Source organism: Porites lutea, chromosome 7 (genome assembly GCF_958299795.1).
Source record: "Porites lutea chromosome 7, jaPorLute2.1, whole genome shotgun sequence".
NCBI lineage: Eukaryota > Metazoa > Cnidaria > Anthozoa > Scleractinia > Poritidae > Porites > Porites lutea.
The window spans coordinates 14,841,906-14,864,678 of record NC_133207.1 but is presented as its reverse complement, the minus strand read 5'-3'; the positions used below and the strand labels follow the sequence as shown (position 1 = coordinate 14,864,678).

Genomic DNA, 22,773 nt, shown 5'->3' with positions numbered 1-22,773 from the left:
ATAAAAATGATCGGCGAAATTCGTCAAAATTTTACCGAGGCGAGTGCCTCGGTTGGCCTCATACTAGCTTTTTGCTTTGGGATTTCTTGTTAGACGTCTTGTTTCGAAACTTTTTCAAGTTTCAAATCTTTTCAGTTGTAAATCCTTTTAAGTCTCTAGAAATGCTATAGTTTTCTAAGAATTCTGTGAGGCCCTATAAATCCCGAAAAAAATCCGGATTTGTGTAGCTAGGACCAAACAAAATCTGTTCAGGAGAACTGTTTGCTCTGGCATAATTGAATTTTAATTATCAATCATACATTATTAACACTACTTCTTAATAACCGTTATGAAAAATTAACCGGCTAAATAAAACTAATATTAAAGATTGGCTTGACCACCTTTCTGTTTGTCTCGGAACTTTTCCACTGAACCACCCGAAAATCGTGTTTCATTTACTTTCAAACTTTTTGTTAGGCCATCCTCCTATTTTTCTCCGTTTAGCGTCGTCCGACCGACCCAAATTTTTGGCTTTTTTTTTAAAAAAAGTAATGACGTAGTTAAACCATTTTTCACTTGGAATAATTCTTTTAATCTATCTGAAAAATGATCATAGTAACAGCATAGAGAAAAAACGGAAACATTTTTTACAGTAAATTGTACATTTTGTTAATCCAATTATGTGAATGTTAACTTTTAACGTCTTTTCAGGGTACCAGGACCTCCTATTCCGAGACTTCTTGTAATTTTTTTTAGTTTCTTTTTCTTTCAATCCGACCTATCCAGGGGCGGATCTAGGGGGAGGGTGCAGGGGGTGCGCACCCCCCTCCCTCTGAGATGACCTGCGGTTTTCTAATACAACTGGTATTCTGCCAAAAAAAAAACTATGTGGTTTATTGGTGTTAAAGTAGAGCAAGAGACGAGTGCACCCCCTCCTAAAAAAAATCCTGGATCCGCCCCTGCGACCGATCCAGTATCTGGAAATGCATTCGACGCTAAACGAAAAAAAAAAGGGGATGGCCTTAATGATAAACGCTGGGGCCCACAAACAACCTGTAACACAATGTATCTGGTTATTTATGATATAGATATGATACGGAAAGGAAGCACCCATATATATTGCCCTCTTCTCCATCAAGTCTCGCTAAAAACAGGGGAAAAAGGCTAATATTTCTTTCAAATAGGTAATATCATGGAGTTCATGTGACGACCCCACCCGATACAGCTGAGGGAAATTTGATTAAGGCCTTTTATGGTATTTATGTTTAACATAATGTAAATCACATTTTCAGGGGCAAACTATCAGTCAAAATGAACGGTGGGTTCAATAAAAACAATCATGACTCAGTACCTGATTCCCGATATTCTACAAAACGTAATTTCATGATAGTTAAAGCTTATCCAAGAATATTATTCTGTTGATTCTTAGTTAGCCTGCGTAGCAGACACTCGGAAGTAGTGGGCGCGAGAAAGAACGAGCGCGAGAGGGAGACACGCAAGGGGGGAGGATTGGGGGCTGGAGACGATTTTCACATTAAAACCTGAAGTTGGAACCAACCTTGTTAAAGGCGGCATGCCACTGGAACCATTTAGCCATAATAAGCTTGTTAACTTTCCACTATCAAATCTGTTCCCCTTTAATTCTAGTCAATTTCATCAGTTCTAACGTATATCACTTTACTAGGTGACCTCAAATCTTTCATCAAGACCATTTTGACACTAAATGTTTATGAAATAAATCATATATGAGAACCATTGCGGCTTAAAACGTTTATTATTCCCATACAATTATCCCAAAATTATGCACTAATTAGCAGTTAGAAGATCTATACCTATCTATATCTCTTAGAGGTATATTTAAGGACACACACAATTTCCGGGACATGCTCATTGGTCAGGAGAGGGGTGACAAGAGGGCAGTTCAGCCCAGAGTCTTACACTGACCCGTGACTACGGGCCGAGTTGAAGCGGTTTAATATCCTCCCTCTCTTGGCATTTTAGTCTTTCTCCTTTTTCATCTTTTTTGGCTTCTTCTATCTCTAGTTATAGGCAGGCTATAAATAAAAATTAAGACTAAATAAAAATAAAATTATCTAGGGCGCGACTTCCGGTATATATGTGGTCAAGAATATTAGTTGCCAAAAGAACTGTGCATCATCTCTGAAATCTGACAAAGCAGTTAAAATGAAGTTGCCAAAGGCTTACTTCTAAGCGGAGTAACAAACAGAATCTATAAAACCAATGCCAATTTGTTAAAATCGTTATTGGTTTATAAATTTTGGAAAATTCACAAAGAAAATAAAGCTTGAGAATGGTGTATAGGTTTGACGGACTGGAGGCTATATTATTGTTGTTGCGGTAACCAGGAAGAAGGGCTCTTGTAACGCCGCCTTACTTCCGTCAACCGAAGGGCCCTGCCCGAACAGGCCCGACGAAAGGGTTTAACCCGAGGATCAACAGGAGACATTTTACGTCAGAAGAATGGATTTGTCCTTGAGTCGAATGCTTACAACTTTTAAACATTTTCCTCGAATGTAGATCGTCCGTTAATTTTTGCTTTTCCGTATGTATCTTTATTCCCCTTTGGCAAACGCAACAAAACGTTTGTTTTTGTCTTCTCACCGCAGCAAGTTTTTATTTTGCCGATGTGGTGCGCTCTTCCGGTTGGTTGAACATTATTGATCACGTGATCAAGTTGTGGTCACGGGACCATTGGTCCGCCATATTGGTCCACCCACATTCCTTTTTCAGAAGCAAGGGGACGACAAAAAAGGGCAACAGGTTTTCTTGTTCCGTCTCCATAAAAGGCCATCTTACAACTGTATAATGCAGACCGAAGAATCCACAACAACAACAGAGGCACTCGAGACCATGCATTACTCAGCTCAGGCTCAAAGCACCGGAGTTCTTGACCCATCAACGATTGAACAGGGAGCATTCGAAGCAGCGATGGATCACCAAGGAGGACATGGTTTGAAGCGACAGGCAGACAGCGACGACGATGCAGACGCCGAGACCAGCATGTTGGAGGAAGAAAGACCGAAGAAAAAGACCCGAGGAAGAGTAAAAATTGAAATGAAGTTTATTGCCAACAAGTTGAGAAGATACACAACTTTTAGTAAAAGGAAAACTGGAATTATGAAAAAGGTTGGCTTATGTTACCTGTACTGCGTAATTTGATAAGTTCCATGCCTTAATTTTTTTACAGTTCGGAAAAAAAAATCAGCTTTTTTTTGCTAAAGTTTCCTTTGAATAAATTGTCTTATTTTATTTCAATTTAGGCGTACGAGCTAAGTACTTTAACAGGGACGCAGGTGATGTTGCTAGTCGCTTCGGAAACTGGCCATGTTTATACGTTCGCCACAAGAAAACTTCAGCCTATGATCACCTCAGAGAGCGGCAAAGCTCTTATTCAAACTTGCCTCAATTCTCCAGATCCTCCAGTGTCACAGATTCCCAACCCAGACCAGAGAATGTCAGCCACAGGGTACGAGGAAACAGATTTAACCTACACTGTGAACGAAAACGACGCTGAAAAGATGCAGGTACATGTACTGCCAACAAGAATACACTTATCGAAAATTTATTCATTTAATTTAGATCGGCGTTATATCCTTTATTTTTCAACTTATTCGTGTATTTATTTACGAATCTTCGTTAAAAAAATGAAGCGCTAGAATTTCGCCATAATTTCGATCTTTGAGCAAATGGACTTATGCTTGTTTTCTTTTCCCTATTTTACTGAAAACAGGTTTAGCAAATCCAATTACAAATTTATAAACGTCTGAACCTCGCCAGCAGTTTTAACATCAAATTGACCACTGTTGGGGATAATGTCTATGTTTCGCATTTTTCCTCAGTACTGCAGTTTTTCACATTAGTCTTTTCGGCGTGTTTGGATTCGATAAGATCCACTTTCGCGGCAAATGTTCGCGTACAATTTCAAACTCCGTGTCCTTTGAAACATTCCAACCATATATGGCGTCGGTTTCCTTCTTTGGTACATTTCTTGCCCATTTTTGGAGACGAATGTAAACCCGTGCTTGTTTGTTGGGGGAATCCTCCTTTGTTTTGGAAGTTCGAGGCCTTGGCAAAAGCATTTCACGGCATTATTTCTTCAAATGACTCAAATGTATTTTCCTGCAAAAAATTTCTTTCGCTTTCGAGCAAGATTCCTGAAACTTGATATTCTCTCGACGTTCGAGAAATTTCTCTGTTTTAATGCTTGCCAATTTCTCGATACAAGCTGCGTAAAAACTACCATTAAATATATTCGACGCGTTTGCCATATCGCAATCATATTGAATACATCTTGCTTTGTAAGAACGTTTTCTTCACATCGAAGACAAGATTATTTTTTTAAGTCGCGGCTAATGTCAAATAAAAGTTTTGAATCAATCTTTCAACAGACAGACTGATCTTTTGCTCGAAGGTTAAATTAACGTATAATTTTAGTTGATCTTTGCATGTCAACGAATAGATTAGCCCCAACTTGTGTTTTTTAAGTGCAGAGCGGAGAATCCACAACAACATCAGAAGCATCTAAGTGATTTATGACAAATGCGTAATAAAGTCAATATGCTCAGATCAATTATTTATCTGTATATATAAATGTATTATTGATCACTTTCAATTTTTTTAAACTTAAACGTCCTTTGCGATCCGTTCAATGTCCACAATATTAACATTGTGCCATATAGTGTGTGTAGGGATGACTTTGTTATCGAGTCCTTTTAGGAATGATTTTAAAAGCAACTATAATTCAGCTATGACAGACTTTCCTCTGTAAGTGCCATATTATTATTTTAGTCAAGAGGTATTATGAGGTCTACAGTAAAGTTTGACTATATTAAGAATTTCTCATCTCTTTTCATTTTGATACCACATCAGTCATGTTAACTTATTTTAACTTGTTATCTTTTATAGGACCGGGGTGGAATATTCACCACACAGCAAATAGACACCACTCAAGGTTTAACAGTGGGTGCCTTATCAGGTACTAATGCACCCATGACTGGCATCACGGCTTTGCCAGCGACAGGTCATTCCTTCCCTATCACAACCTATATTCCACAGTCAAACATTCAGCAGCAAGGTGGAAACAAAAATGCCTCTGTTCAATCATCATATTCTGTGCAAGCCATGCCAGGAGGAGCATTTACAACTATCTTTGCACCTGGGACATCAGTTCAGTTGGGGCAGAACCTCTCTCAGGGCCAGCAACAGGGATCGACTGTACAGGTAGGAGATAAACTCACTTTCTCTTCTCCATTTTTAGGCATCTTTTATTGGACTAGTGAGATGAAATCCTATGATAAAGTTTTCTTGAGCTCTTTCGGCATTCTGTTATTCTGTTGACCTGCAAGAAGGATCCAATTTTACGGTATCACTTTAACCCTTGCTCTCCCCAAAGTGGCCAAAGTCAGAATTGAACAAAAATTCCAGATTTTACTTTGCAAGATGTTGAAAAACAAATAGTAGCATGTTAAAAAACTGCTGAAGAGGATTCATTTGAATGGTCACATCGCACGATTTCGACCACATACTTAAAGTAAGAACCATCTTACAGGACTACATGATTAGCTGTGGAGGTGAAAGCAAGACTTTAAAGATTATAAAGCGTTTCCTTTGGGGTTTTCACCTCCACTAAATGCAGAATAATAAAATACAGAAGAGAATAATTCTTAATATGTGATCATCCAGTGAAACTTGCAAAAACTTATAATAAATAATAAATTATAGAGGTCATGAGTTATATTATTTACTGTTAATTGATGGTTATCTAGAAATGTTAGTTTGACAAAAAATAATAGAGAACACTATAGACTATAAATTATAAAGGACTGAGGAGATTAAGTACGTTACAAATGAAAACTTCAGTGTAAGTTTGAGGTGTAAACATACTTAATAAATGGAATATAGTTAGTTACAAAGAACCTGGTTGAGTTATGCTTAACAAAAAGCTATCAATGTACATCTGTTGTTTTGACAGTTTTGGTCAAAATATGTACATGCATATTGTGTTTTATTCTTTTGGGACAACTGAATTTAATAACCTTGTGAAATGTGAACTGTCAGATACTGGATTAGCTTGAGTTGTGCTGGACAAAAAGCTGTCATCTACTGGAAATTGTGTTTTAACAGTTTTGGTTAAAATATGCAGTTCCATTAATTTTTTGTATACTGTTTTTAAGCACAACTCAAGAAAACACTGAAGAATGCATTATAATGCAAAGTTGACAAATTCTAAATATGCTCAAGCTGTGTTGAACAAAAAGAGCTGTCATTTAGCTATTTGGTAGTGACTGGGTCAGTCAAAATATGTAGCTGTAACAAATTCTTTAGTCACAATAGAGTAGAAATATGCTCCACATGACTCTTCAGTCTTGTTTGAGTACTCCATCATTTTACACAGTGGGAGAGTTAAGTGTTGGGAATATTTGGGATTCAAATGTTGTTTGTCTCATTCCACTCTGTGGTTATAGACTGAGCTTTGTTACTTCTGCCCTTTTTGGGTATTTCGAAAAGTCATGATGGTGGTAAAACTAGTTGTTGACTATATAAGTCACTAGACTTCAAAAAATTTAACTGTTGCAAGAAATTTCAAGGATCCTGTTTTATTATGAATTTCTTAACAATTATTGTTTGGTGAAAGCAGTTTCTGTGAAATGACTTCCAAAAGGTGAACATCATGAAATTTAGTTGTCATTTAGCGCTTTTTTCCCTGCAAAATAGTAGTTAAATTCAAGTGTATTGTACACTTTTTTACTAAGGCCACACAAAGTATCTCATTTTTCCTGATAGTAATGATAAATTTCACTGTTCACTAGTAATAAGCTTCAAAATTGTTGGGGTGGGTTAAAAATGTGAGCAGGTTTAAATGATGTCTATGAAATGGAAGTAAATTGTTCTATTGTCAGTTTGTTATAATGAAGATTACATTAAAATTTAATGAAACATTTTTCCCTTCTTACCATTCAACAGGGTTCTCATTACTAAGTTTTAGAGTAGACAGCTAGGATGTAAAAGTAGGCAGCTTTGCAACTGAGTGCTGAAGGCAATTTCAGGCTTTTGCTCGCTCAACTGAGTAGACAGCTCAAAATTTAAGTATCTATTTTTTTTAGCCAGTTGCGGGTACTTAATGAGAACCCTGTTCAAAGACCAGTATGTAACAGTGACATGTTCAGTTTCAATAGTTTTGTGAAATCTTTGGATACAATAATAAATTGTATATGCACCATTCTTATATCAATTCTTAACCAGAACTTTATTTCAAAATTTGCTTTATGCACAGGTTCTTTCTCAGCCAGTGCAAATCCAACGAGTTCAACAGCCACAAACACAGACTGTACAGGTAAATGCTGTCAACCCTACGACAACATCTAACACCATCACCTTGCAAATGGGTCAGGATGCCAGCCAGACTCACGAGCCTAATGGTGATAATGCCTCGGGATCTCAGGCCAACAACTTACAATCAGTTGGAACTGTAGTGGTTCCCATAGCCACCAACCAAGATGGCAATGTTGTCTCCCTGGGAAATGTTGTCCCATCCTCCATGATGTTGACTTCACAAGCGGGACAAATTCCAGTGATGTATAGTGTGTATGCATCACCATCATCTGGGCTTGTTACAGTGTCTCACTTGTCGGATGGCAGTTCTGATCAGTCTGCCGGTCATGCTCATCTCTCAGCAGAAGCAAGTGACATGGGACAGCAGAGCCTGCCTGGATCTCTGTCCCTTGCCACTGTTCAGGTGCATCCGGACATTAACTCTGGTGTGCAGGCATATACAACTCAAGCTGTTGTCACAGAGAGCAGTGGCACCCAGACCGCTGATGAAATTCATATGAGTCATCATGGCTCATTAGAGACTGAAACAGGCATTGCCAAAAATGATTTGGCCATGTCTGTCGGCCAAACTGAGGTCTAAGTATCAAATTGTGAACAAGTTCACATTTTCATATGTGAACAAAATTTGACATTTTAAAACTCCAGACAGGGTTGGTACAGAGTCTTGAATTCTTGAAAAAGTCTTGAAATTTCCAGAGTTATTTTTCAGACCTGGAAAAATGGTAAAAGGTGGGAAATTTTTTGTGAAGCTACAACAAGTGCGTTATAAGTGAAATTTTTCCCGTGGTCAAATCCCTTTTAATCTCGCCCGTAGCCAAGACTTTTAATCACAGAATGAGAATTTTTAGAACTCTCTTCCTAGGGAGTGGGTTTTTCAAGGTCTCTATTGTTGGTAACCTTGAGTCTAGAAAAATAAATATTGTTTTGGGGAAAAGTCTTGAATTTTGGATCCAAAAATCTGTACCAACCCTGTCCCGAGAAGGGTAGGGGTGTAGTTTGAAACGCCTTTGCCCAGCAATTGCCCTTGGCACTTTGCACTTACTACAAAATACATTTTTCTAATATTTATAGAATTGCTTCCAAGAAGCTTGCAAAAACCAAGAATTTTGAGACTGTGATGAGTCTTAACTGTAATCAGATACATGCTGCAATAGAAAAATTTTGAAGGTAGATACTACATGTAATCTCAATAGGAGTAATGGTACCTTCTCATAATCATTGGTTAAATTTTGCACATACAGTCCAGGCCACGGGAATTGCAGCCAGCATTTATATGTGTGTAAATTGCGTGTAACGAGTGATGCACATGCAAAATACGTGCAAAAAACACGTGTGTAAAATTCTACACAAACAACTACGTGCAAGATGAGTTTATAGTAGGAAAATTTTCTCTCTTACTTGTACACTAAGTTTACAAAAAATTGCGTGCATTTTCTTGTATAATTATTTTTTACGCTGTGTTTCACAGATGTATTTCTCTTGTAATTTCAAGGTTGTTAAAAGTAGCCGACTGCTGGCGAAAATCGCCGCCTATTTGGTTAGTATCGGCGTTTTTTAAATAAAATGTCCCTGGACTGGCCGCTTACTTTGACAACTTAGCCATCTACTTCAAAACTTTCTGACAACCCTGAATTTGCATGCAATATGGCAGATTTACACACAAGAAACATACATGTAATGCTACAATTACCATGCTGTACTGTACAATCATGAAGCCCAAAATGGTGAACAAATAAGCCACAGTAATATTTTGCCGTTCAACAAACCTTAACTAACTAGAAAACAATAATATTGGGTGTTCTTGAATTATTGTAGTGGGAGGTTTGCAACTTTTTTGTCCACTTACACCACTTGCATAGTTTTGCTCATTAATTTTAAGTAAAGTACTCTGAAATCTATGTCATCACTCATGGCTGTCATTAAGAACCAAGGGCCAGGGATTTTCAGGGTTTTCTAAGCATAACCCTCAATTACTTTCATAGGAAACAAAGGGATGATATAACCAAAAGAACTTCCTGGCTACCTGAAGTCTCAGTGACAGCCCTGTTATTACTAATTGTGACAGATTGTTAATAACTAAGATCTCAGCGTGGATGCTAAAATAAAATAAATCATCACTGCAAGAGGTTTAAAATGATAATGTACTCCTAATATGACGAGAAGTTTGACTTCAAATTTATTTTAAAAAATACTGATCATTGGATAGCCGTCTCAAACCTGTGAAAGAGTGTTTTGGTATCCAGACACAAAGAAGGTGGTTATAAAAAATCTACTTTCTTTTCGTTTTCTGGAACCCCTAAAAAATACTCTAGTGTTTGATGTACTACTTGCAATTGTATTATTTTAGTACACTTGATTGTAAATATTTATCAACAGTATCATTAGTTTAAGCTTGTACATTAATTTTTAGTTGCACAGTAACAAAAAGGTGCCAACAAATGTATATAATTATTATGAATAATGTATCCATGGATTTTGTTATACGGTTTTCTTACTAATGTACTCTAGGTTTTTCAAAATTGAATTTGAATTAAAAATCATGAGATTCCTGCAAAGGGAGTGGCATAAAAGATTTGGAAATGCAAGTAGGGCTATTTATAATGTTACCTCTAGTGAAAATGTACAAAGATTTCTTTCAAAGAAGAATCTTTTCAACACACGGAGAAACAAACAACTTTAGTCTTCGCAATTTAGAGTACAAGAATGATGACATTAATTTTAAAACAGTATTTTGGTCTTAGTCAGAGTGTTTTGAATGATACTAAACATTCTGACAGATGCTTCAGGAGAAACCAAAGTAATGCTGAATAAAGAAATGTATGTCACAAAATACAGGGTCCAGCGTTCAAAAGATTCCAGATGAATGGTTTAAGCCTTGATTTAGCAATACTTGTTGCAAGACTAATCATGAAGGAGAAGTTCAATTTCTTCAAGTGGAGCACGCAGTCTGATTTCTTTCTCTGTCATTAAATCAACTATGTCCTGGACATCCTCTGGTAAATTCTGTGCAGCATCAAGGTACAAAACCTTCAAAAAAGAAGATCCTTTAATGACCTACACTGTCTGTAAACAGCTTGTTGCAACTAAACTCCTTAACTGACATTTGACAATAGGCAGAACTTAATAATTTTATTACTCAATTAAATTCACACTGATTTACCTTGGCCCAGGGACAATTTTGTAGAGCTTGGTAAAATACAGACTTGACTTTCTCCTTTCCACGTTGTGACTGAAAACATTTCCAAAACAAGTGCAAATAAATACTAAAAAGAGTTAATTAAAAGAACTTAAGAGAGCTGCATTATTTATGCCATCTTTAGTTTATTAAAATGAAAAAAAAACAACAACAAAAAACAATGCCACATATAATTCAAAGACTACAAGCAAGATTACCAGTACAGCAGTGTAAATTAAATCATAAGTTGAGATACTGAAAGAATGGGAAAGCTAACATTAATTGGATTCAAATAACAGAATGTTTAAAGAGCACACTTTAAGTGATGAAAATTCATAAAAATTCCCATCATTTTTTCTTTCAGATAAGTTTTTTCAAAATGCAATTTCTAGAAAAGTATCTGATACTTTACTCTTATTTCTTTTGTGGGTGACAAGAGGAGCCCACAACCCTAATCTCCAGGACCCAGTTGTTCTAAAGGTGGATAACGCTATCCACTGGATAAATCACTATCCACTGGATAGCGCAATTGGTTTCCCAGACACTTATCCGGTGGATAGTGATTTATCTGGTGGATAGCGTTATCCAACTTTTGAACGACTGGGGCCAGGTTGTTATTACGCATACATTGCATGTATGTAGCCAACATTCGTTTGGAACTTGCACTAAGAATGAATGGAATGCACAGAATGCAATTTGATCACGTGTTTGGACCTTCTATCACCTGTCATCTGATTGCGCGTTTTGACTATCGATCACGTGAAACTTATGCAAAGCACAGCATTTGAGCAAAAGCGTTTTGACCTTCGATCGTTGTTGCCCGCACTCAATAACCTTTGGTTATTACGAGTAAAAGGGAAGTATCATTGGAAGTAAATGGCAGTACTGTTATTAGAGGCTGGTTTTCCCAGCGATGGCCAGAGCAAGAGTCCAAGCCCTAGTGTCATTTATTCCAGAGGTCCACTTCTACTTACAACTGTTGCTTATGATCAAATGAGAACCAGACTGACAGAGTTGCTAGCAGAAGTGGAAGAACTACAGTGTAAACCAATCACAATGCATGGAAGTGATCATGATTGATTGATTTATCCACTTCTGCTTTTGCTTCTACAATCTAAGGCCCAATCCACATGAATCTGGATTTTTTTGAAACTGCGTATTTTTTACATCAACTAGCCTGTGCCAAAGATGAAATTAAACTCTGGTTAAGTCTATCTGTGAAACAGCATCAAAATTCTTGTTCCAGGCCCCCTTGCCTACTGGGATATAAGTACATGTCGTGATTGGCTGTTAAATATGCCATCGTCCACTTGCCAATCACAATGAAAGAAAATTTGAATCACACTTCTGGAAATACGTTGAGCTCATTGGGAGCCCAGATCAAAGATATCAGCCATGCTTGGCAGACATTACTAACCGAGGTTAAATAATTTCTTTGCAGGCTATACATGAATAGGCTGCAGGTGAATGAGCAAATTCACTGGTTTCATGTGGATGGACAGCCGATTTGTGTAAGAAAATATGCAATTTCAAAAATATTTGGGTTCATGTGGACGGGGCCTAAATTACATTGTCTTATAGTAGTTGCAAGGAAATGGAACATTCTGATCCTTGCGACTCTAATTCTGTCTGTTATAAATCCCATTCCTTTTTTTTGCCAATCATAAGTGCTCTTACAATATTATTACAGTAACTTGCAACCATGTCCCTAGCAAAAACCAAACTAACGTGAAATTGCAAGAACTTTAACAGTTTTATGCTTTAGTTACCTCAAATTTCATAAACATTCTCCACAATGCCACACAATGTCTTGCTGATGGACTGGCTATTGCTCTTTCAAACAATGAGTACTGACGATTAACCACCCCTGTAACAGGAAGAGAAGTAACGACTGGTGTGGGGTTTTCTTCCAAGACAGTTGCCAATGGATCAGTACACTCCATGACAGATGCAACAGACTGTGACCTACACTGCTCGTAATGAAGAGCAAAGATCCAAGGGATGGGTGTGGTTGCTTTCTGCGTCACCTTGTCAAGCGTTCTTCTTATTTCACCAGTCAGAACAGACTTTGACTCTTGCTGGATGTTAAATGAAATGAATTCTGGATTATTAGGAAACTTCTCTAGTGCGGAGTGCAGAATATGTCTTGTGTCCTTCAAAGTTAATGTTCTGCCAGTGTTGCAGTGAAATTTGAAAAGTCTGATATAAGAGCTGAGAATGAGCTCAATGTCCAACTCACAGAGACCAGATGGGTTTGACAAAAAGTCATTACACATGCACAACACACTGTTGATGCCAGTGTTTAGGTACTCAAAAAGAACACAGCAAGCTTCTAGATAGACTGCCAAACTTCCAGAGGCAAGACCACAGTCTGACATCAGTGTCTCCTTTGTCTGAGATTCACCTGTTTCAACTATGCCTTGGTGGATCTTTTGAAAAACCCTGCGTGCTTTAAGCAGTTGAACAGCTGATGTGAACGCTGATGAGTTGGACGAGCCAGGTTGGAACATAGCTCCCTCTGCAAAAGTTGTCAGTATCTGCAGTGCTTTCTTGTTACTCTCTACACCTGACAAAGGTTGGGACTTCCTTAAGTCTGTAGTGATACCCACTTCTAGCTCAGCATAAGACCTAATAATCAATCAAAAATCATTTTAATATTATTATTATTAAGCATTGTTAGCTGTTGTTGGATCGAAAGTTAACAAAACACTCCTTGCAAGGGTTAGTCCATTGCTGAATGTCTAACCCGACATGGAAGTTTATATGGGAAGAACTAAGTAAACTTGTTAATTTCACTGTTCTAGTAAAGATTCAAACTACACAACTAAGCATTTAAACATAATGTTACCTAAAGTAAGGAACACCAAAGATCAACTAGCTTATCAGCAGCAGCAGTAGTGGCAGTGGTAGTGGTAGTAGCACTAGTAGTAGTATATAAAATTATTTCTACATAGATTAAAACAAGTTTACAGAAATAAGTAATAATAACAATATTATTAAGAAATAACTTAAGAGAAAAAAGGCAAAAATAGCCTCTTTTTTTGAGCAGTATGTGTGATTATTGCTTGGCACATTTTTTTTGGAGCATGCTGATTCCATCAGCTAAAGCTGTCTTTTTATAGTTCTAGATACAGGGAGGCTCCTCCATCCCTAAGATCCAACCCGTTTCCCTTTAAAGCTCATTCTTCTGAAATAGAACCTGCAGTGAGATTATTTTTGTCAAACTTTACTGATTGGTTGTTTACGTAATAGAAACCTAAATTTTGAAATAAAAGTGGGCAGTGGGGATCCCCATACTCGTTTAGGAGCAGGAACAACTTGTACACTGGGAATTATAGGCTGTGCTTTGTTGATTATAATAAATTATTATTCTATTGATCTTGACTGCTGATAAGCAGTTTCTTATTTGCATCCACTTAATTAAGAATCCTTTATATTTTTTCCAACTATTAGGGCAATGTGTTGGTTTTACAAAATGAATGGCAGGCTACTATACTTGTTTAAGAGAACATTAATATATTATTTTAATTTTAGCTCTCCGGGGAGCTCCAGCCTTAAAGTAAAAGCCATCATGTTTTAATGTGTGCACGCTAATCAGTATCCCACAGGAAATTATGCACAGTAAGGATGCGCAATGCAATACTAAGGCTGCAAAGGGTAAGTGGTACCTGACAAGAGGGGCTAAGGCAGCTCTTCTGCTTTGTTCATCAGGAAACATCTCTCCACCCATCATCAGAGTTGAGTCAAACACTCTGACAGCCTCATCTCTGTTACCAGATATCCACTCAATCTCTGCAAAGGTTTGCCATAGCTTCAGATCATTCCTGAAAAATAATGATTATTTTAATACTCTGACAACTTATGTAAAGTGGTAAGGAATCTATACTTTTGCAATGACCTGCATTTGGTTTTCTGTAACCTTTTGACTTCCAATAATATTACCCAGTAATAACCAAAAGTTACACATCAATCACTTTTGCTCCAACACTGTGCTTTGCATAAGTTCATGTGATAGATGTTCAAAACAAGTGTGATCAGATTACTACCAATAAAAGGACCAAACGCACATCAGATCAGCTTGCATTCTGTGCATTTCATTCATTGTAAGGCTGCTTACATAGGTGCCGTGCATGTGTAATAGCAACTTGGGGATTATGATTGTGGGTTCCTCTTGCCACTTGCAACAAGCAAGACAAGTATATTTCCAGCTAATCATGAAAACTAAAGAGTACCATGACTGTAATTTAAAGTACTACTGTTCAAAAAGGTTCCATTGGAATGGTCACACAATAGGATATCCTCCCAACTTAAAATCAGTGAAAAAAAGTATTAGACTCTATGATAGACTCCTAGAGCTAAATGGCTTTGTTCAGCTGTGGAATTGTAGAAGGATGGCCACAGGACACCCAGGATTGCCCACAATGCCATTTCGTACTCCCCATAGAGTTGAAATCTTTATCTCTATTCTCTGAAACAGTCTAGATTTGCCAGTGAGTTAAGGTCAACTGAGATGCTTTTTTTCTATGTAGCACTGTGTGGCAGAGCCTATATTTACCAACCTGTTTTCTGGCATTTTCAGAAGATTCTTGGCCAGTTTCCGCACATCTTTGTACATCCGTTTACTTTCCTTTGCTGGTTGTCCATTCTTTGTTAGCTGAAACTCATACCACAGCCATATAACCATCAGAAAGCTTCTTTCTCTGCCACCAAACACAGGCAGGCTCTGCACAAAGATATTCCTTACAAACCTCAATGCCTCTTGTGTGGGCCACTGTTGATTTGCCTCATTACAGAGGACATCATCATTCCAATAGTATGACTGCCACAGACCAAGAAACTGAGATCCCCTGGGAATGCTAGGTCCAAGAAGTTGCAATTCATGCTCTAGTGATGTATTAAGAAATTGCTGCACATCTTTGTTTGTTGATGAGCTAAGACAAGGTACTTGAACTCCAAAAAATTGTAAGAATGACAAGACCAGCTTGAGCTTGCTCATAGGATCTGCCAATTTGAACAGACTTGAACTGATGTCATCGAATAGTACCAGCCTTTCAGGATCATCACAATCCTCTTCTGTTTGTGCCATTTCTCTGTCTGGTTGCCATGGAAAAAGCTGTCCTCTGTCACGGGACGATTCAACTTGCAACCAATTCTTCCAAAGAGGTTGATCTCTTGCAATGGCCATCTCCTCCTCCACCTCATCAAGAGAATCACTATTGCCTGTTTTTCTTGAGGAAAATGACTTGAAAATTGCTCTGATATCAATAAGGGTCTCACGTGATATACTTTCCCTTTCTTTAGCCATCCATGTCTTCCATCCGACTGCACCATTCTCACCAAACCTTAATTAACATAAGGAAGCTTATGTTAGATTTCAAGGCTGCATATACTGGTAACACAAGAATTCAACTTTCATCTTTCTAAGCTGAGAAGACGTCTGTACAACCTTGTGAGGTTCATGGATTGTTTAATTTCTTTACCTTGGTTGTCCACTATGCCAGAATGCCTCCAGAAAAGCTATCTGTCCACCAACAGGGGTGTTCTTCTCCAGATCAGCAGAGCAAAAACAGTTTAGCTCAACCAAGGCCTGTAGCAGTGCAATGGCCTTTTCTGTGTGACCTAAAAACAAGACACAAAATCAATATGTCAATCTGACAAACCAAATGCAGTGGTGATGCAACAGCTTTTTCCGAGTGATTAATTTTAGGAATGGACAGCACAAACCACCGATCGAGTTAATTTGATGTTGTAAAACAGTCATCAACCTAGCCATGTTAGATTAAGTTTTATCTTCTGAAAGAAATGCCCTATATGTCAGCTATTAAAAGGCTACCCAGTCCAGTCAGTGCTGTAAAAGACTGACAACTTACTGGACAATACAATAGTAGGAATATTTATATAAACACAGGGTTGTCACTAAGATTTCAAGTTGCCGGGTAAATACAACAAGTAGGTGGGGAATCAAAGGGCTAGGGATTTCGTTTGGTTCTATTTTTCTTCTATTTTCCAATAAAAGTAGCTGGGGGCCACTCTCTTAGTAGCCGGGGAAAATCCCCGGCCCCCGGCTCTTAATGACAACCCTATAAACACCAAGGAAATAGTAGGTGAGCTTTTGCATGACAGCATGATATCTTCACACATTAGAATAACATAACTTCACATGTGAAAAGATCACAAATGCTATGGTTACATAACAAATTGCACCTTTTGCAACAAAAAAACTATTTAAGTGAAATGATTTGTTATTTCATTGGTGTTTGATACATGATAAATAGAACATTACCATTTTTCAACACTCAAAGAAAAATTTTGTTTCCTCCTTCAGCCAAGTAATTTAACACGATTTATGATCATATTCTTCTATTGAAGTTGTATAGGGGTTTGCCACCCATGAAATATTATTTTCTTTACTTTTACGGATTACAGCTAGATGGGTCTATTAAAGAAAGACAATTTGAGGAAAAAGCTATCAGACAGTATCTTTTGGTAGTCCTGTTTAAACAGTCTTAATGATCATACATTACCTGACTGCCTCGCAAACTGACACTGCTGAATGAACAAGTCCAGTATTCCACTCTCTATATCCTCATCAGCTTCATGAGAGGTAAAAGTCCCTTCTTTGATTGCTGATAGAGTGCTCAAACATTTACCATATACTGCAGATGTGTTACTAAATGAAAACACAGAAAATCTTGATTGCACAAAGCGCAAATAGTGATACCATAATGTAATGTTATTTGGATGCACAAAGCTCACTTTCTTCCATTTCTGCACCAGTTCTTCACCTTCCATGATCTCACTGCAGAGGTCCAAGTGGCCCATTATCAGTTCTACAGAGGATGGATTTTGTTGAAGTGCTTTTTCAAAGACTGCAATTTTCTTCTCTATGATAGTTCTTGTAGCAGCTTTTCTCTTTTCACGCCCAGTTGCTGTAAAGCTTGATTTAACAGAATCTTCCTTCCAGACAACCTCTTCTTGGAAATTAACAAGATCAAGCCATGCTTGAATGTCATGGGGATTTTCACGTAAAATTTTGTTGAGCTCAGCAGTTTTTTCGAGCAATTCAAAGTCTTGACAATCAGCATCAGTATATTTTGATTCTTTCACTGCATCTACAGAGTGATCATTTCTTACTTTCTCAGATGCCTCACGTAACTCAAGGGAAATATAACCACTGCTATTACTAAAAGAAACATCCAGTTCTTTGCTTTTTAACACACAAGGCATTGTAGTAGGAATTCCCTCCTCAACTTCATCTAGCTTATCATCTTTTATGTTCCAATATCTGGAAATGATATCTCTGGCCTTTTTGCTTTTCTTCCCTCGCTTTTCAGACAGTTCAATAACTTGATGTTTGCTGATGCCAAGACAAGTTAAATTTGACTTCATCTTATACAACGCAACATCCAGTCGGTATAAAGAGTCATACATACGATTTGCTAAATCAGGTTTTTTACTCAGTCTGTAAGCTTTCTCAGGGTTGAGCTGAGCTTCTTCTCTCCAAATTGTATCAGGCTTATCACTATCATCACTGATCCGAGCCTTCTTCTCCGATTTATCATGCTTTTGCTTGTGTTTCTTTTTATGCTTGTGTTTCCTTTTATCATGATGGTGTCTCCTTGAACTCTCCTTCCTATCATGTTCTTTCCCATAATGTTCTCTTTCTTCATCTTCTGAACTGGGGATTTCAGAGTAAGTACGCTTCTCTGGTCCCAGAAACTGGTGATCAGTGTCTTCTGAAGATTCATATGGGAGCTGTCTCTGATCCTTGATGTTAGTATCACCTTGATCACTTTTATTAAATGAAACATCCTTGTAGCTTTCATTTCTAAGCCAGCTTGGTTGATTGTCTCCTTTGAAAAAAGATAGGAAAATAAAATAAGCACCATTAAAAATCATTGTAAAAAAAGAATATTCAGGAGAGATTCCTCGAGACATACAAAACCCCAACGAATATAACAAAGAAAACACCTCTAGTGTATAAGTAGTCTTCAATCTAATTATATTCTCACTATAAACACACTTAAGGGATAGCCATCAGGGTTTCCAGACCAAATGACCAGTAACATATGTGGTTAATACAATAATTCTTCACTTGTATAACTTTAACGGACTAACTAAGTTTAAAGGATTGCACGATAAACCGATAATTCACTAACTAATCGGTTTTATGGACTTTGAAATAAGGTTCTTTGTCTAATGTGGGGAATAAAAAAAAGTCGTGATAACGCGGAAAACTTTCCCCTTACCTTTACCAATACCTGCCGCGCGTTCATCAACTTTAAAAGAAGAACATGGGAAAAGAAGGCTACCAGACCCCTTACTCTTACTAGCTCCGATTACGGGAAACAAAGTCTGTTTTGTTAAGTATTTTGGCTCTAATGTTTTACTACTCTCATCTAAGCTATCATCCGCCATTTTAGCTGAAATACAACGAAATCGCGGGCGCACGACAAAGCGTCTCCCTCCCCTCCCTTGATTGACGGCGCGCGGGAAGGCGCGGGAACACATGCAAGAAAGGGCGCGAAATTATTCAGCGCTCTGCTGCAATTTATTTTTTTTGTATTTTGCGCTGCTTGGGCGCAGTTTAATTTCTCCCTCCTCATACTAAATATGCGAACAAACCGGCTCTTTTGCTTCGAGAAAGAGTCGCAACAAATCAACAAAGGGGCCGAAAGGGTCGTTCAAACACGAATGGGTAACCAAGTTTCCCTAAAAAGCAGACCAAGAAGTAGCTCGCAAAATGACGCCAGTTCGAAAATGGCGAAAGACAAGTGTCCACGAACCGAGAAGATAACAAGTACAAAGCCAGAGACTATGATATTGAAAAGGAGACGCAGTTACAGTGAATGCGATAATCTAGCAAACGAAAGACAAATTACGTGCAAAAAACTAAAAGTTAATCAGCTGTACACGGTCTACTGCGGGCGAAATTCTTTTATGGCAGCCTTTTTCAGGCTACTTGGTAAGTTTAAATCCCGTCAAGCTAGGTCAAGATGAAGGTCATTTTTGCCTCATGCTAGTAACGTCCTGTTAGTTGACACAAGCCCGATTGCCGAAACTATTTTTTTGTATATAAGAACTAAAAAGTTAGCACCATGGATAGTATCCATGTCAGCACTGAATTTTTTTTTCGTCAATAATGCAGATGATGATGTCATTCAAGATTTTCTATGGATGGACAGTTGTGCAATTATATCAGACAAGGTAGATGTTAAAACACCGCTTCAATGCGCCTCCTGGCGCGAAGAGCAATAATGATAATGATGTTATTAAGCTTTAAATATTTCTTTTTTTCCTGCAGTATCTGCTGGCCATGGTTTATGCATACTTCAGGAGGGCAGAACTAGGAAGGCGTGAATACAATAGAATGAATTTTTTCATAGCTCTGTAAGCACAAAATGTAGTGTTCAAAGGTCAAGGAATTGAGAAATGTTTTCTTAACAACTGCTTCACTTTCCAGGTACCTTGCAAACGATATGGAAGAGGACGACGAAGAAGAAAAATACGACATCTTTCCTTGGGCCTTGGGGAAAAACTGGCGAGAACTCTATCCCAATTTCCTTCGAAAAAGAGACGTGTTTTGGAAACGGATCGGCTACCGTGCTGTTGTTAGCAAACTGACCTGTGATGAGGTAACATCAGAAACCCATAAGTTTCTGGTAATATACTACATTAACACTCACTTTTTTTGTCCAGGTTAAATCATTCACTGACCTTCCGATCCAAACTTATTTTAACAAAAGCGCTATAAGCTTACTAATAAACAATAAATGAATGAGGCTGAGTATCTTATGAAGAATTATGGAGATCGAGGAGGGTGTTATCCGTCGAAAGCCGAATTCAATAATTGTTTTATTATTCATTCAAAATAATTCCTAGTTTTATATCATAGCTAAAACATGCTTACCTCTATCGATGTTAAATTCATCTTCGATAGCGCACGTTTAGGGTTGTTCAGCTCCACAAATATTCTCCAAATAGCAGATCGATGTCGCCCTTCGAGTTGTACTTCTTGCTGTTCTTACCATGTTTTTAGTCGTTATTTCGCCTAGTTCTTACTCTTTGAAACGAGTGAAATGTCCGCCATTTTTGTTTTCGCAAACAAAACAACTCAAACTCGTCACCAGGTCTTCTCAGTTAACGATGTATTAATCTGCAAGGAAGCTGCACTTTTGACGTCATCGGTCAGGAGCCGAATTGGCTCCTGCGTCGGTTGATTAATCGCAAAATTCTTCCAAATTTGGTTCTCAGTAGCTGGTTATGGTGAATTATGCGGGTGCTTTTAGCCAATCAGAATCGGAGAAATATTTTGAATGAATAATGATAACTATTCCTAGATGGAGAACAATGGTACATTTTAATTCCGCAATAAATCGAGGAGGGATTTTTTCTTTTCAGATCATGTCTATTGTATCAGACCATCCAGTCTGGCAGCGTACAAGACGGGGTCACCATGGTGGAGCATGGAGAGACTATATGAGAGACACAAACAGCTTATGCACAAGTCCAAGAGGCCCTGGAACTGCACCTTTTCAGTGTTCCAAATGTGATGACCCTCCAAGTGAGGAGGATTCGCCCATGATGACTTCTGACTACTGTAGCTGTTCCTCGCAGTCTTCTTCGGAAGATGAGAATTTTAATACGAGCTTTAATATGCAAGGTATACAAATAAATATACCAGAGTTTAAATTAGCGGGACTTTATCCCTACTCAACTCCTTTTCCTAAATTTTGCTAATGTTCATATTTTTCGCTTGCAGATTTGAAGAATGTCCTCCAGAAAAGTAGTAACAAAAGACTATGCTTGAGAACAGGAAGTAAAGTTTGGAACCGTGATGTTCAAAATTGAACACCAGAAAAATGAGATCTAATTTAAATAACCCCAATTTTTCATTTATGACGATAAAATATTTATCCGTGTTCACGGTATATATGAATTTGATTTTAGCAGCTGTAAATGGGGGGCATGGTGCTTAGGCCATAGTTCTAAGTTTCAATGCCTTTTGCCACATTGTTAATTCATGTAGCTGAAATTTGTAAGCCCCTTTATTGAAAAATGCATGCTGGCGTGTATGTTCATATTTATTATTAATCGATTCAATGGTTTATTTATATCTAGCAGAGAGGTTTTAAAATCCTTTTACAAGGCAGTCTTGAACAGAATTATTCCAGTACTGATCTTTAGATAATAAATTTCTTGAATGACAAGAGCTTACTGATATGGCTGGCTGCAAATTAAAGTCAGTTTTGCAGGAGTGGGTTTTGTTTTTCGCTTGTGGACAGAAACAGTGGAGCAGATCCCTCCTTTACTCCCTCTATCTACCCTTTTCGAATTTTTACTACCTCATTGATCATCTCTTTCAAAAAAGGACCTGTTAATAACCGTTTTGTATATAAATTAATATAAAACCCTAATACCCATTAATTTAGAGATTAAGGCTGTTCTCTGTCTTTTTCTACCTAAATGTCGTGGTTACATCATTCGTAATAAACGACGATGTCTTCGTATATACTGAATAAGTAGGTAACTAGGGTTTTAGGTTCTTAAATAGTATTTTTGCAAGGCGGATAAATCGATCGATAAAATTATGTGCGAAGCCGACATAAATGATACATTATATGTTTTTCATATTATTAACATTTTTGTGCATTGAGATGGCCAGATAAAGCTAAATCTTCTGAAATTTTTTTATAATGACCTGCGCAAGATTTTAGACTAAGCTAGCTTAAGATAACTCCCCAAATTTTAGTATAACTTGTTCTAAGGTGATTCCCCAGTAAAAGAACCTAACATAGATTGTAGATGAAACTTGGTACACTGATGTAACAAGTCAAGAAGATGATAAAAAGGTGATAAAAAGTGGGGGGCACCGTGCTCGTTTTGACGTCACAATACTGACAAATAGGCTATTTTGGACACTTTGACAAAAACCGCGCGCAGCGCAAAACTAGACAAAAAGGAAAGATTTTTTCAATGATGCATGTGGTATCGCACAGAATTTGACCTAATGTATTGTTTGTCCACTTACGTACCAGAAAAATGCCTTTTAATGCCCTTGTTTTTACTTTACGCTCAAAAGTAGAATTAAATTGGACAGGCGCTATTGGACACGTGATATCTCAATCCGTACAATTTAGTAAAACTGCCAAAAAACTGAACATAGATTTGTGCCAATTTTTTTCTCACCTAAAGGAAGCACTGCCCTTATTAAAATCATGAAATAAAAAATGGGGGTCGCCGTACTCGTTTTTGCAGTAGAGCTG

The 22,773-nt window shown here is 37.7% G+C and overlaps 3 protein-coding genes across 3 annotated transcripts; 2 read left to right on the top strand and 1 right to left on the bottom strand.

Moving 5' to 3' along the window:
• Positions 1-2,713: 2,713 nt before the first annotated feature.
• LOC140942653 (uncharacterized) lies at positions 2,714-9,912 on the top strand. Its single transcript, XM_073391597.1, has 4 exons — positions 2,714-3,126; positions 3,261-3,524; positions 4,906-5,220; positions 7,274-9,912. The coding sequence occupies exons 1-4, from the start codon at positions 2,806-2,808 to the stop codon at positions 7,910-7,912; spliced, it is 1,539 nt and encodes a 512-aa protein (XP_073247698.1). The 5' UTR covers positions 2,714-2,805; the 3' UTR covers positions 7,913-9,912.
• Positions 9,913-10,064: 152 nt separating this feature from the next.
• Positions 10,065-18,925, bottom strand: LOC140942652 (nuclear exosome regulator NRDE2-like). Its single transcript, XM_073391596.1, has 8 exons — positions 18,757-18,925; positions 17,032-18,360; positions 15,988-16,126; positions 15,067-15,849; positions 14,176-14,331; positions 12,277-13,135; positions 10,493-10,561; positions 10,065-10,359 (listed from the first exon to the last, which is right to left on the bottom strand). Exons 1-8 carry the CDS (start codon positions 18,923-18,925, stop codon positions 10,234-10,236), a joined length of 3,630 nt encoding a protein of 1,209 aa, XP_073247697.1. The 3' UTR covers positions 10,065-10,233.
• A 141-nt stretch (positions 18,926-19,066) lies between these two features.
• Positions 19,067-21,408, top strand: LOC140944218 (speedy protein 1-B-like). The gene is made up of 6 exons (XM_073393345.1): positions 19,067-19,472; positions 19,656-19,714; positions 19,812-19,897; positions 19,971-20,142; positions 20,909-21,170; positions 21,270-21,408. Exons 1-6 carry the CDS (start codon positions 19,121-19,123, stop codon positions 21,356-21,358), a joined length of 1,020 nt encoding a protein of 339 aa, XP_073249446.1. The 5' UTR covers positions 19,067-19,120; the 3' UTR covers positions 21,359-21,408.
• The last annotated feature ends 1,365 nt before the right edge of the window (positions 21,409-22,773 follow it).